The 14,175-nt window shown below is 43.5% G+C and overlaps 1 protein-coding gene across 1 annotated transcript in view; it reads right to left on the reverse strand.

Annotated features, from left to right (window-relative positions):
* Window positions 1-5,521: 5,521 nt before the first annotated feature.
* Window positions 5,522-14,175, reverse strand: part of LOC149458190 (focadhesin-like) — a 30,365-nt gene continuing 21,711 nt past the window's right edge. The window contains exons 8-9 of the mRNA XM_089682626.1: window positions 9,666-9,741; window positions 5,522-5,875 (exon numbers count right to left, since the gene is read on the reverse strand). Of these exons, the coding sequence (XP_089538752.1) occupies window positions 5,802-5,875; window positions 9,666-9,741 (150 nt within the window). The 3' untranslated portion in view covers window positions 5,522-5,801. The remainder of the gene's footprint in view (window positions 5,876-9,665; window positions 9,742-14,175) is intronic.

A 14,175-nucleotide genomic window follows, 5' to 3' on the forward strand; every position in this document is an offset into this window, starting at 1 on the left:
GCAAATCAAAAAAACTGCTTTTACAGGCGTTTGAGCTTTTATTTTTCTGCTTCTAAAGCCTCATGCACACTGCAGCTCAAATAATCTGCTCCTAAAGGCATTTGAGCCATTTTGAGCTTTTACATTTCTCTGCCGGTTAACTCCCCTCCATTTTAGCCTATGTGTTCATGCATACTATAGGCATTTCAGGTGTTTACAGCCATAAAAGAAAACTCAAAAGGGGTTGTTTTCGGGTCCTGTGCTGAGTGGCTGTGCCAATGCACTATGCATACAGGCAGTCGGCCACTCAGCATGGATGCCATACAGATAATGCTTTGCATTTATTGAATGAATGCACAGTATTCCCTAATTGGATGGTGTAGAGAGGCGGTGTTGTAACAGCCAGACATAGTATATACATAGTTACATTGCTCAAAGCTGGACAAATGTACCCATGGAAAAATTTACTATACCTGGAATTCTTCTTTAAGATGCACTTTACATTTAAACTCCGGAACATTTCCCCTTCATTACCAGAGCATTTTTTGCATTTCAGCACTGTGCTAGTTTAACTGCCAATAGCATGGTCACGCAACACTGAGCACAAATTAATTTTACATATATCATTTTTTCATACAAATAGAGCTTTCTTTTGGAGGTCTTTGCTCAACACTGGGTTTTTGTTTTTTTTTGCAATATAAACGAAAAAAAACCCCTAAAATTTTGAAAATAAACCCAATATTTTCTACTTTCTGTTATAAAACATACCCAATGAAAAAAAATCTGATTTCTTCATAAATTTAGGCAAAAATGTATTCTTCTATACTGTATGTCTTTGGTAAAAAAAAAAAATCCCAATAACTGTATATTAATTGGTTTGTGCAAAAGTTAGAGCATCTACAAACTATGGTATACTGGAATTTACACAGCTATAATGCTATATTGGTAATGGCAGTGATCAGTGACTTATAGTTTGACTGTGATAGGGTGGTGGACAATCTGCTGCGAACAGACGCTATCTGGTAATTCCACTAACTGACAACGCTAGTGACACTGATACAGTGATCAGGAATAATATTGTACACTGACACTGTACTAATAATACTGACTGGGAAGGGATTATTATTATTATACAGTATTTATAAAGCGCCAATAGTTCGCTCAGCGCTGTACATTACAAGGGGGAGAGAACATGTGACAGAACAATAACAATACAATGCAAAACATGAGGGGATTGAGGGCCCTGCTCTTTCGAGCTTACAATCTAGAAGGGATGGGATAGTGGTACAGGAGGAGATAGCTGTGGGGGATGGAGTGGTAGGAAGAGTGGAGGAGGTCGGCAAGTTAGCAGGGGGTGGGGTAGGCTTCCCTGAAGAGATGGGTTTTCAGGGTGTGCCTAAAGGAGAGGAGAGTAGGTGATAATCTGATGGGTTGGGGCAGGGAGTTCCAGAGGATGGGTGACACCCTGGAGAAGTCCTGGAGGCGGGCATGGGAGGAGGAGACCAGGGAACTAGAGAGAAGGAGGTCTTGTGAGGAGTGGAGTGTGCATGCTGGGTGGTACTTGGATATTAGGTCAGTGATGTAGTTCGGGGCAGTGTGGTGGACGGCTTTGTACGTCAGTGTTAGGATTTTGAATTTGATCTGTTGCGCAATCGGAAGCCAGTGGAGGGGTTGGCAGAGGGGGGTGGCGGAGATGGAGTGGTTGGAAAGGTGAATGAGTCTGGCAGCCATGTTCAGGATCGACTGAAGCAGGGATAGCCAGCAGTGAGGCAGGCCAGTGAGGAGGGAGTTGCAGTAGTCGAGTCGTGATATGATGAGGGAGTGGATGAGCTGTTTAGTGGTTTCTGGGGTTAGGAACGTGCGTATTTTGGAGTCTGCATGAGCTTGTTAAAGATTGGACTTGGGGCTGGAAGGATAGGTTGGAGTCCAGAATGACACCAAGTACTCTGGTCTGCGGGGCGGGTTTGATGGTGGCGTTGTTGGATGTGATGGAGAAGTCAAGGGGGGGTGGTGTCCGGGCTGGGGGGAAGACAAGAAACTCAGTTTTGGAGAGGTTCAGTTTAAGGAAGTGGAGCGACATCCAGTCACATATGTCGCTCAGTAGGTGTGTGATTCGGGCGGAGACTGAGGTGGTGAGGTGGGGGGTTGAGAGATAGATTTGTGTGTCGTCAGCATATAGGTGGTAGTTGAAGCCGTGAGAGTGTATGAGTTGGCTAAGGGAGGAGGTGTAGATGGAGAAGAGAAGGGGCCCGAGGACGGAGCCCTGAGGGACCCCAACAGAGAGGGGGAGTGAGGGGGAGGTGGTAGCATTATAGGTAACGCTGAAAAAGCGTTGTGACAGGTAGGATGAGAGCCAGGAGAGAGCAGAATCTCTGAGGCCGAGGGAGTGTAGTTTTTTGAGGAGGAGGGGGTGGTCGACTGTGTCAAAGGCCGCAGAGAGGTCAAGGAGTAGGAGCACTGAATAGTGGCCATTAGCTTTGGCGGTTAGCAGGTCGTTGGAGAGTTTGAGTAAGGCAGTTTCGGTGGAGTGTAGGGGACAGAAGCCGTACTGTAGGGGATCGAGGAGGTTGTTGTCGTTGAGGTGAGAGCTTAGGCGGGTGTAGACCAGGCGCTTGAGGAGTTTGGATGTAAATGGGAGCAGGGAGATGGGTCTGAGGTTGGTTGGGTCATTGGGGTCCAGGGAGGGCTTTTTAAGTATGGGGGTAATGTGTGCATGTTTCAGAGGGGAGGGGAAAGTGCCGGAGGAGAGGGAGAGATTAAAGATGTGGGTGAGGGAGCGTAGGATGGAGGGGGAGGGAGGTCGTAGGAGTTGTGAGGGGATAGGGTCGAGGGGGCAGGTGGTAAGGCGGGCATCAGAGAGGATCTTGGAGACTTCCTCGATGGTAGTAAGGTCAAAGGTGTGAAGTGTTGGGGGGGCTTCAGTATGAGGAATGTAGGGTGGGGTGGAAGTGGAGGTCAGAGCAGTGGTGGGGCCGTGGGAGAGGGGTGATGAGGGGGTAGCTGAGTGAGGGGGAACGGGGTTGGAGGGAGTTTGAGCAGCGAGAAGTCCCTGCGGATTATGTCGAGGGAGAGAGGGGATGAGGGGGTAAACATCTAGGGGCAAACAAGGGGTTAAATATATGCCTAACAAAGTGTAATGTGTGCTGCTTTTACTTTTCTATCTGGATGTTCATTTCTTTGCAGGGAAAAGAAACATCCAGATAGCTGATCAGTGTACAGAACAAACACACAGGGCTCTGTGCTGTGACTGGACACAGCCGATCAGCAGGTCTCAGCCATGAATCATTGGTCGGGACCTGCTGACAAAATTGCGCTGTGGTTCGACACAGTATGGTCAGCAGCAGGTGCGCTCATGCGCGACATAAACCCAGAAGGGCCCCGCCAACATACAGGTATGTGATCCGGCGGGGCTGTCCACTTTCCCACAGTGTAACTACTGTGCAATGTAAACCCAGAAGAGCCCCGCCGGCATACAGGTACGTGATCCGGCGGGGCTGTCCGCTTGCCTGCAGTATGACTACTGCACAATGTAAACCCAGAAGAGCCCTGCCAACATACAGGTACGTGATCCGGCGGGGCTGTCCGCTTGCCCCCACTATAACTACTGCGCGATGTAAACCCAGATAAGCCCCGCCAGCATACAGGTACGTGATCCGGTACGTGATACAGGTACGTGACCCTCAAATTAAAGCTGACAGTCTGCAGGTAAAGCACATCTTGTTCATTTCATTTCAAATCCATTGTGGTGGTGTATAGAGCCAAAAATGTTAGAATTGTGTCGATGTCCCAATATTTATGGACCGGACTGTATTTCACTAACAGAAAGTGGGTCTTAAAGATGGGGGGGGGTTGCACACAGAGTACAGAGTTCAGGGGTGTGCTGCATACAGAGAGCAAAGTTCAGGGGTGCTCTACACACAGAGTGTAGGGTTCAGCCTTCTTCCACAGCTGCTTGCCTCTGTATCCCCCATCCACATCACACTTTCTTTCCTTGCTCACTTGCACGGAGATCATGCAAGGGGGTGTTGGCATCCCGGGTACCTGCATCTCCCTTGTCCCCATCCTGCACTAAGTGGCAGCTGCTCAGAAGATTCGATCTGTGGGAGCCTTTGGGAAATAAGCTGTCACTTGTAAGCCTGACTTCTGTCTTTACAAATGATAATGGTGAACATGGAGCACAGATCCTGAGCCAAAGGTTATGGAACTGAATTCCACCAAGTTCCAGCTTGAAAAAAGGCCCTGCTTCTATCTACTTTGATCAGTGTTAGTTTAAAAAATCTAGTGTTATTGAATTCTATAATAAGTCCATTATTGTGACAGCACAATAATGATGCTCGTACGCAGCATGGCTAAGTTACTTTCAAATGACATAAAGGCCTTTTTTGCCCTTTTGGAATGCAACTAAAAAATCAGCTTACAAAATGAATAATAAAAAAAAGTTTATATTAATGGTTGCAAAAGGGGAAGAAGGCATTAACTACAGCTGATTAGTGTAAACTAAGCATTAGTAAGCATGAAATAGGAATGTGTTTTATACAAAATATAGATAACTATATTTTCACTTGCTGGATTGCTTTAAAGTGGTTGTAAACTCTTCCATATACTCAGTGAAGTGACTAGCCTCAGGTGATACACAGAGATGAAAAAAAGTCCTCCTACAAAAGCTGTACTTGTTTACCTGCAGTCTTCTCTTCTCTACAGCCATTCAAAGTTGAGAATTTATAAAGCTTGTGTGAGCTTTCATAAAACGGGGCAGGGAGCTGAAGTTGCACTCTACAGAGCTCAGTGCAGAGATCTGAGAGCTGACTAGAGGGGAGAGACACCTGACGTCCACATAGCTCACAGGAACAGAGCACAGGCTGTAAATCACAGGATGTGTGCTGGGGATCCCTCCCCTGTAACTTTTTTTCTCTTGGTGTCAGAAATCAGAGATGTAGATAGAAGAATGAGGCAGCCGGGAGAAATGACACTTAGTGCTCTGGATTGAGACAAGCACACACTAGAGAAGAATATGCTTTGCTCATTTTTCATGTCTGGGTTTTACAACCACTTTAACAGATATCATATGCAGATTTAAGTTTGTCACTTTGATCTGCAGATGAATGAAACAGAGTAGATACAATAGTAAATATATACTTTGTATCCAAAGCCTATGAAGGAGGCGGAAGGGGTTTGTACACATGCCAGTTATGAAGCTTTGCGTCGCAGGCATGGCAAATTTAACTGGCCGCGCCACAACTGTATAGTATTTAAAAGCAAAATCCCCCCTTCAGCTAAAAAAAACAGGCATTCAGGAGGCAGCAGTATTACTTCCTCAAACGCCTGGAAGTTGCTGCTTTAGCACCTCCAAAAAGTGATCCACTGCAAATCACTTCAGAGGGGTGGTGGAGACTGCTGCCTGTGTAAATGAGGCCTAACAGGAACACAAACACAATATTAACCTGACAGGGGTTCTAACCCTTTCCAATTCTATTTAAATCTAATAATGAATACTAAAATTATCAATTCTATACTTCACATGGTTAAAGAGAAATGACAGAAGTAGTGAATGTATGCTTTAATAAACTAATATTAAACACTACAGAGGCAATGTAGAAACAAATGTAAACATGCTGATGAACAAAGTTTTCTTGGCCAGAGATGAAAAAGATGCTTCTTCGTTCACTGTAACAGGTTAATCATTGTACCTTTTTTAGTGAAAAATCCAACATTCTCCACTGCTTTTCAGCTCAACTGACTAGATGTGCATTGTATTATAGACATTTAGGATGGAATATCACTGTATTGTTCCTGGCCCAACAGTCCTGTGACAAAGGAACCTATTACCATCCAAAGGCTCTTGTCCACACTGCTTTCCTTTTAAACTCTGAAAGGCCCCTGAGGTTAACAAGTGTAGCTAAAATGAAAAAAAAAAGCCAAGTTATTTGGTCATTCACGCTCAACAGCAAGACAGTATAGTAATCAAGGTGATATTCATTACAGGGAAAAACAAAGATCAGTCAGAATATCCAAATCTATCCAACCTAGGTTCATATACCATAAGGATCGAAAAATATATTTGAAATATCTTTTAAAAATATTCTTCCCAAATATTGACATATACTTGAAATACTACAATTTTGGCCATATATTCAATATATTAAAAATTTTTATATATATATATATATATATATATATATATATATATATATATATATTTTGAATATGGTCAAAATTGTAGTATTTCAAATATATGTCATATATTTTTCTTCCATGTGGGATAACAGGAATGACTGCACCAATCTAAACGGATCTGAATTTCACCAGTGAATGGTCCACTTGTCTCCAGTTTTTATACAAAACATATAATTGTAGTTATAAAACAACTAGATTCAAATGTTTAGAAAGCATCAACATTAATTGATTCTAAGAGTGTTTGTTGTGCATGTGTAAAATTGGATTTTTTTTCTACCTACTTACCCATAAAATCCATTTCTTGGAGTACATCACAGGACACAGAGCTGGCCATAATAATGTGGTTTATATGCCACCTATAGGTGAATGGACACTGGCCAAACAGGAAGTCCCCCACATAACCCCTCCTACACAGGAAGTACTCAGTTTTTGTAGCAAGCAATGAAAATCCAGAAAGAGGGGAGGGATCTCTGTGTCCTGTGATGTACTCCAAGAAATACATTTTACAGGTAAGTATGTATAAAAAAAAATAATTTTCTTTCTCGCACATCATGGGACACAGAGCAGGTCATAATAATGACTATGTGGGACATCCCAAAGCAATAATCTTGAGGGGTGGGTGACATTACAATAACCACCGCCAACATCCCAAAAGGGAGCTTTCAGCTGTACTTAAAATACTGCGGCCAAAAGCAGAATCGTCCGTGGTTCTGACATCCACCTGGTAACACCTTGTGAATGTATGAACCAAAGACCATGTAGCAGCCTTGCAAAACTGAGCAACTGAAGCCTGGTGGCGGATAGCTCAGGATGCCCCCACACTACTGGTAGTGTGCGCTTTCACATGCAAGGGTGGAACCTTGCTCTTCAAACCATAGGCTTGATGATTAACTGACAAATCCACTTAGAAATAGTTGATTTGGATGCCACCTGTCCTCTCCTGGGACCTTTTGGTAAAATACACAAGGAATCAGTCTTTCTATTCTGCACCGTCATACTCAAAAAGACTCCTATTGCCCGAACTACATCCAGGGCATGCAAAGATCTTTCTTTTGCCAATTAAGGACTAGGAAAGAATGAAGGCAGAACAATTTCCTGATTGAGATGAAAACTAGAAACCACCTTTGGCAAAAAGGACAGATAAGGCCATAACACCATGTTATCCTGATGTAAAACCAAAAATGGTTCCATAGAAGAAAGAGCTGCCAACTCCGATGCCCTTCTTGCAGTGGTGATTGCCATAAAAAACAGAACCTTTTAAGTTAGCAGAACTAACAGAATCTCCCTGATAGGTTCAAATGGTAGTTTTTGTAAAACTGCCAAGACCAAGTTCAAGTCCCAAGGACAGAGGGGCTGCCTGACAGGAGGAACAGAACGTATCACTCCCTGTAAAAAAGTACAAACCAAAGAATGAGAAGCAATTGGTCTTTGGAGGAAAACAGCCAAGGCTGAAACCTGACCCTTACTAGTACCAACAGCCATCTTTTCTACTCCTTAATGGAGAAAAGACAAAATTCTCCCAATCAAATATTTCCGGGGGTGCCAATTTCGATCCTCACACCAAGAAATATATGCCATCCAAGTTCTATAATAAATATTCCTAGAAACCAGCTTCTTAGCATTCAACATTGTGTGGATAACCGAGTCTGACAATCCCCCATCTCAACAGCACTGCTGTCAAATTCAGCAACCATAAAGCTGAGCGCAATATAAGTCCCTGAGACAGCAGTTCTGACCAATCTGGCAGAGGCCAAGGATCGCCCACTGCTAGCCTGACAATGTCCATGTACCAAGACCTCTTGGACCAGGCTGGTGCCACTAATGTCACAGGAATCACCTCGTCTCGAATCCTGCGTAATAGCCACAGGAGTAGCTGAATTGGGGGAAAGGCATAGATTAGGGAAAACTGATTCCACAGTATCACCAAGACATCTACCCCTATTGCAAGAGCCCGAGACCTGGACACAAACTTGTCCACTTTGCTGTTGAACCTGGACGCCAATAGATCTACGTCCAGGTACCCCCAACGCCAGCAGATTGCCGAGAACACCTCGGGATGCAGAGCTCATTTCCCCAGAAACAACTGCTGACGACTGAGGTAGTCCGTCTGACAATTCTCTATCCCTGGAATTAGCTGCACCAAATTCTGAGTGTACCAGTTTTATATCCCCACCCCCCACTGTATTTCACAGCCATTAAGCCAACAGGCTTATAATACTACCTTTTACAGTGAAAGCTAAGGCTCTGTTCACACTTGTGCAACTTGTCTTGTGACTTTGGGCACATAAAGGCACATGACAAGTTACAGCCTATTATTTCCATGGCACCCATTCAAATCTATGCAGCTTTGAAAAGGTTCCTACACTACTCTGATGCGACTCAGTGCCAGGGAGTGTAAATTCAGGATAAAAGTAGCACTTGAAGTCGCATCAAAGTCACACTCAAGGTCGCACTCAAAATTGTGCGACTTTGGAGTCACACAAGAGTGAATAGAGCCTAAATGCAAACTCCACTTGGCTTCTATTCAGCATTTATTAACAAAATCACAATGTCAATAGCCTATGATGTGCATTGCACGAAAGGCCTTAGCAGGAGCCAACAGAGCGTGACGTCACAGCCGCCCGGAGCCACGAGGAGGCCCGGCGGCCATTTTTACTAAGGGGTCAGCACTACTCTGCATCTATCATTGATACATTGGGAGTGTTTACTACCCTGTTTTATACTGCATCTTTTTGAAATAAAGTCTTTAACTTTACTACACTATGGGCACCGTTTTTGGCTCCTATTGGAGCTAATTGATTTCCAGGACATCTCACCATTAACCACCGCCACCAGAGGGAGGGAGCTCTGTATCCAGTACATGCACCCATTCAGCCTTAAGGGGATCTCTGGACCTGGAAGCCTTCACCGTATACCACTGAGACAGAATACCGGGATTACTTACCTCTAGATGGATGCTCACCTTCGTCACCTTCCTAAGGGATCTGAGTGGATATTGATTACATGCGCTTGATTATAGCGCGTCCGGTGGGTGCGCATTTTTATCACTTGTTCCTGACACAGCTTCTCCTGATATACGGCTACATCTAGTGGATCACCTGTTATTTATTTTATGAACTGCTTAATTATGCATGTTTAACATGTATGGGACATTTTATTATTTCATATATTATCACTATCATCATTTTTTATTCATCAACTTTATTTAGCGCTGCACTTCTATTTAATTTTACATGTTTTAAGGTTTGCTGAGATTACCTTGAGTGCATTAGCTGCTGGTTTTGGAGCGCTCACTTTCTATTTATTTATCCTTTACAGAAACACTGATTACACTAGAAAAGATGCACATATTATACTCTTTGTGTTCAGTTCTTGCAGAAATATAAATGAATATTGACAACTGCATTCACTGTAGCGCTTATTAAACATCTGATGGAATATCCATAAAATTGCACTCACATTAAATTACAATGTATTCTAGCTATACTAATAATTAGTAACATATACTAAACCTTTCAATGTTCTTCTTGAAGATTCTGACAAGGCTCCCTCTGGACTTTCTAGTAGAGTCATCAGCCAGTCTATAAACTTAAGAAATAAAAAACAGGAAATGTAAAAATAATGTTATCTTTCTTATTAAAACATGTAAGGGGAACTCAAAGCATCTACGACTATTTTCTGGCGGGTAGTTTTCTTTAGAACAACCTGTGCCTAAGCCAGGCAAGCATTTGCGCTAGTTTCACTAACATTACCAACATGTACACCAAATTCAGTTAGTTCTAACCATCACCACTTGAATAATCTGTCACTATGAATGCAACAGGTCCTTTAAGAATTTGTTTGCAGATTAGAAAACTGGTGGTAATAAAGACCAGCGCTGAGATGGCATACAGAAGTACACCAGTGCTCAAAGCTGAGCATGTCTATGGTGGGAAGCTGTCATGAGAGTCTCTGGCCTAAATCTGAATGTACACAAAGATGCAAAGGATACTGGTGTTGTCATTACCCCAATATGGCAATCTTCATATTTGGAAAATGACAAGTTAGAGGGGAGGCAGTCCTGATTTCCCTGTCAGTTCCGTCTTTGTTTTGATCAACAGCGGATGGCAATTGGTGGATTCAAAAGCAGCTATTGGACCGAATAGCGGCTATGGACCTGCCCACTTGACTGGGAATTTGTCTTTCAGTTCCTCATTAGGTTTTGCCCACTACACTACAAAAACTCCTTGGCCATGTGCCTGTTAGTGTGACAGGTGCAGGGGCTGAGGAGGAAGCACAATGTCCAATGAAGGGGGGAGGGAGTGCCATGCTTTCATTCCCCACAATTCTGCTGATGCCTTTTTTTGACAGTCAAGGAGACCCTGGTACATTTCAACTAAAATAAGAAAAACAACACAGTGCCTACTTTGAACATGATATAAAATTGAACTACAGCTTTACCTGTCTCCTCTCTTGTATTGAAATTGCCTACCCTGATTTCACTGCATACTGTAAGCTTCTTCAAGTCAATGTGATTATAATGAGTTACCCATAATTATTCAGTGTTTGTCTCAGAACAAATAGCCCTCACTGCTGTCGGCTATAGGTTTCATAATAGAACATAAAATAATATTCCCAGCCTTCCTGGCCACAGTTTGTACCCCAGCATGACGCCCCATGCTGGGAAACTTTACTGATTGCTGTTAGGAAGGCATTAAAGTTTATCCTTCACAAAGTGAAATATAGGTAGTGCCATTTCTAATCTTTTTAAAAATTCTGTGTCAGTCTTAAAGCTGAGTTCCAAGCAGATATAAAAGATGCAAATTAGTGCATAAATATAAACATAATCATGTCATTATTTTGAACATAACAGATAAATCCTAGAAATCCTCCAAGTTTTAGAACATGGATATCTTATCAGCCTGTTGCAACCTTCCCTGGTGCTATTACCAACAATTACTGGCTGTCAAAATGTACCAGAAAGCCCAGAAAACTCCCACCAATCTGGTGGAATAGGTGCGTAAAAGCACAGGAGGAGATTTGACCTTTAAGCCCTAGCAAGAGTTTAAGCCCTAGTGATCAGACTTATCTGTCGAGTGATGGTGGCCTTGGAAGAGGGTTTGTTTTTCTGGGGGTACTGAGGACAGATCAAATAGGAAATCCGCCTTCCTGTTTAAAGCTGTTGATTTTAGGTAGACTCTAATGGCTCTGACTATATCCAGGCAATGAAGAGCTATTTCCTTTGGATGCTTTGTAGAAGGGCATATTGATGGTAGGACTATGTTCTCATTGAGGTGGAAAACCGATACCACTATTGAATGAAGAATGGTCCTGGCGTAATACTACCTTGTCATTGTGAAAGATGAGGAATGGCTAATTCACCAACTCAGAGACACATCTGACAGATGTGAAAAGAACCAAAAAGGCCATTTTGCAGGAGAGGTCATCTAAGACAGCCCTCGAAATTTCCACTCGCCTGCCTGCATTGGGCGAGTTGAAATAAGGTGGGGACAAGCAGCGCCGGCACTAGGGGTGTGTGGGAGGGGCGGCAACAAGCAGCAAAATCCTGTATGGCTTTCAATGAAGCAGCTGAAAGCTGCAGGAGGAAGAAGAGGAGAAACTGCTCCCAGCTGCTGCATTGAAAGCCATACAGGAGATCGGGAGCACATAGCGAGGGGAGCTTTTCCTGCCTTCAGGAAGGTAGGAATAACAGATTCAGAGGCCCCGTTGTCGCTTAAGACTCAGGCTTCAACGGCCATGCCATTAAAGCCAGAGACTGGGAAGCTGAATGGTATAAAGTGCCTTGAGACAACAGATCTAGTCTGTTGGGAAGAGGCCAGGGGTCATCTGCTAGAAAACCGAGTAAGTCTGTGTAATCAGGTTCTTCTAGGCCAGTTTGGTGCAATGAGAATCACAGTCTTTCTTGTTTGCTTTATTTTATTGAGCTTAAGGGTCAGAAATCATAGTGGGGGTAAGGCATAGATTAGCATGAAATGAGACCAGGGAATTATCAAGGCATCTGAAGATAGTGCTAAATGGTGCTTGGTCCTGGCCCCAAACAGAGGTAGCTTGTTATTGAATCCAGAGGCTAGGATGTCTACAGAGACCCTTATTTCTGACATATCAGGTTGAAGAGGTCTGGGTGAAGGGCCTACACCTCTTGATCTAGGTTGTAGCAGCTGAGGTAGCTCACCTTCCAGTTGTCCACTCCTGGGATGTGGACTGCAGAGATCAAGTCTCTATCCATGGCATGTCTCCTTCAAGGCTGCATGACTCTTGGTCCCCCCCTTAATGGGTGATGTAAGCCACAGCTATGGCATTATCTGACTGCACTCTGAATGGGTGTCTTTGCAGAAAGGGGGGCCCAGTGTTACAGAGCCATCCTTCTACCTCTGAACTCCACAATGTTGGTAGGGAGCTTGGATTCGGCAGATGGCCATGTTCCCTGGACTGTAAGGAGCTGGAACACTTCTACAGCCTGAAAGACTGGCATCTCGTGTTATCACTTGCTAGCGATAATGAAGAAAAGACTTCCCCTATTGTTAAGGCGGGGCTGGAGATCCACCAAGTTAGGGAACTCCTTGCTTAGCTGGACAGCAGCATGGGAAGGAGCATGCTTGTTCCAGGTTGACAAGATGTTGTGCTGGCAAGATCTCAAATTAAATTGGGCCAATGGTACAGCCCAAAGAAGGCTACCATGATGTTCAGAACTTCCATGGAGAGTCTCATTGTGGGGTGTCATTTTGACTTAAAATCTCGAGAGTGGGCTCTGAAAGAATTTTTTTTTTTCTTGAGGGAAAACATTTGTTTAGGATGTGTCGACTCTAGCCCATACCCAAGTATTACAGGTGAAGAGAAAGTTGGGTAGCAGATTTTTGAAAATTGATCACCAAGCCCAAGGCCTGGGGAAGCTGAATTGTTGTGTGGACCTTCCAGACATCTGGAAGGGTGATGAGTTCTTTAGAAGAAGGTCTTCTAGGTAACCTGTGAGCTGGAAGCGCAGAGTTCTGTGAATAACAAGAAGAGTTGGTAGGACTTTAATGAATACTATGGAAGGATAGGCCTAATTTCAAAGCTACAAACTGGAAATGACTGTCTGCCACTATAAAGTATACAGAAAGCACAGGGGTGAGGTGGATAAATGGGAATATGCGGATAGGCATCCTGGATGTCCAAGGATGCCAGGTATTCCCCATTTCTCCAAGAGGTAATTATTGACCCTGCAAATTCTTTTGGGCTGTGAAGGCATTTGTTGAGGGATTCCAGAATAGAATGAAAACCCATGCTGGGTTTTGGTAACATGAACAGGTTTGAATAGAATCCTTTGAACCGCAAATCTTAATGACTTGGGCAGTTTCAGGTTGCTTTGAGAGCAGAAAATATTGAGGGTATAGAGTTTTGAACTGGTACGTCTATGATCCAAAGAAAGAGGCAAAGAAAGGCAAACTATCCCAACACTCTCAGGCATGAGGGTGCCGCTGTATTTGGAATAGGGCTTTGCTGAAAACTTGGTGAGCTTTATGGGCTAAGACTTTTGGCAACAGGAACAGCTGAACTTTGAAGTTGAAACCTGGGTGGAACATTTAGGTTTTCTGTGTTTTGAGGAAGTAGAGGCATTGGGATCATCAACTGTGGCAGTAAAACCTTCCCTCCTCTGACATCTCTGAATAACTGGTGAAGTGCTTCCCCACAAAGATGTCTGCCCTGAAAAGCATTGGTGCAGGGTACTTTTTGCAGACAGCTTTAGCTGACAAGGCTTTGAGTCACAAGATTTTGTGCATGTGAATAGAGATAACAGCCATTCAGTAATCTGTCTCATTACACATTCTATGGCATCCACACAAAAGAGCAGAGCTGCAGGTAACTGATGTAACTGCTCTGTTAAAGCATGGTCCTGGAATGCAATATCCTTTTAGGCTGGCCATATATCATACAATTTTCTTGTACAATTTTCCTTTAGATTTACCATATAATATGAGGTTAAAATGAAACATTTTCAATTTGTATGCAATCAGGCAGGCTCTTGCACTACATAGTTAAAGG

This window comes from Staurois parvus, unplaced genomic scaffold (genome assembly GCF_062004578.1).
Source record: "Staurois parvus isolate SC_StPar_1 unplaced genomic scaffold, SC_StPar_1.0 ptg000292l, whole genome shotgun sequence".
Classification (NCBI taxonomy): domain Eukaryota; kingdom Metazoa; phylum Chordata; class Amphibia; order Anura; family Ranidae; genus Staurois; species Staurois parvus.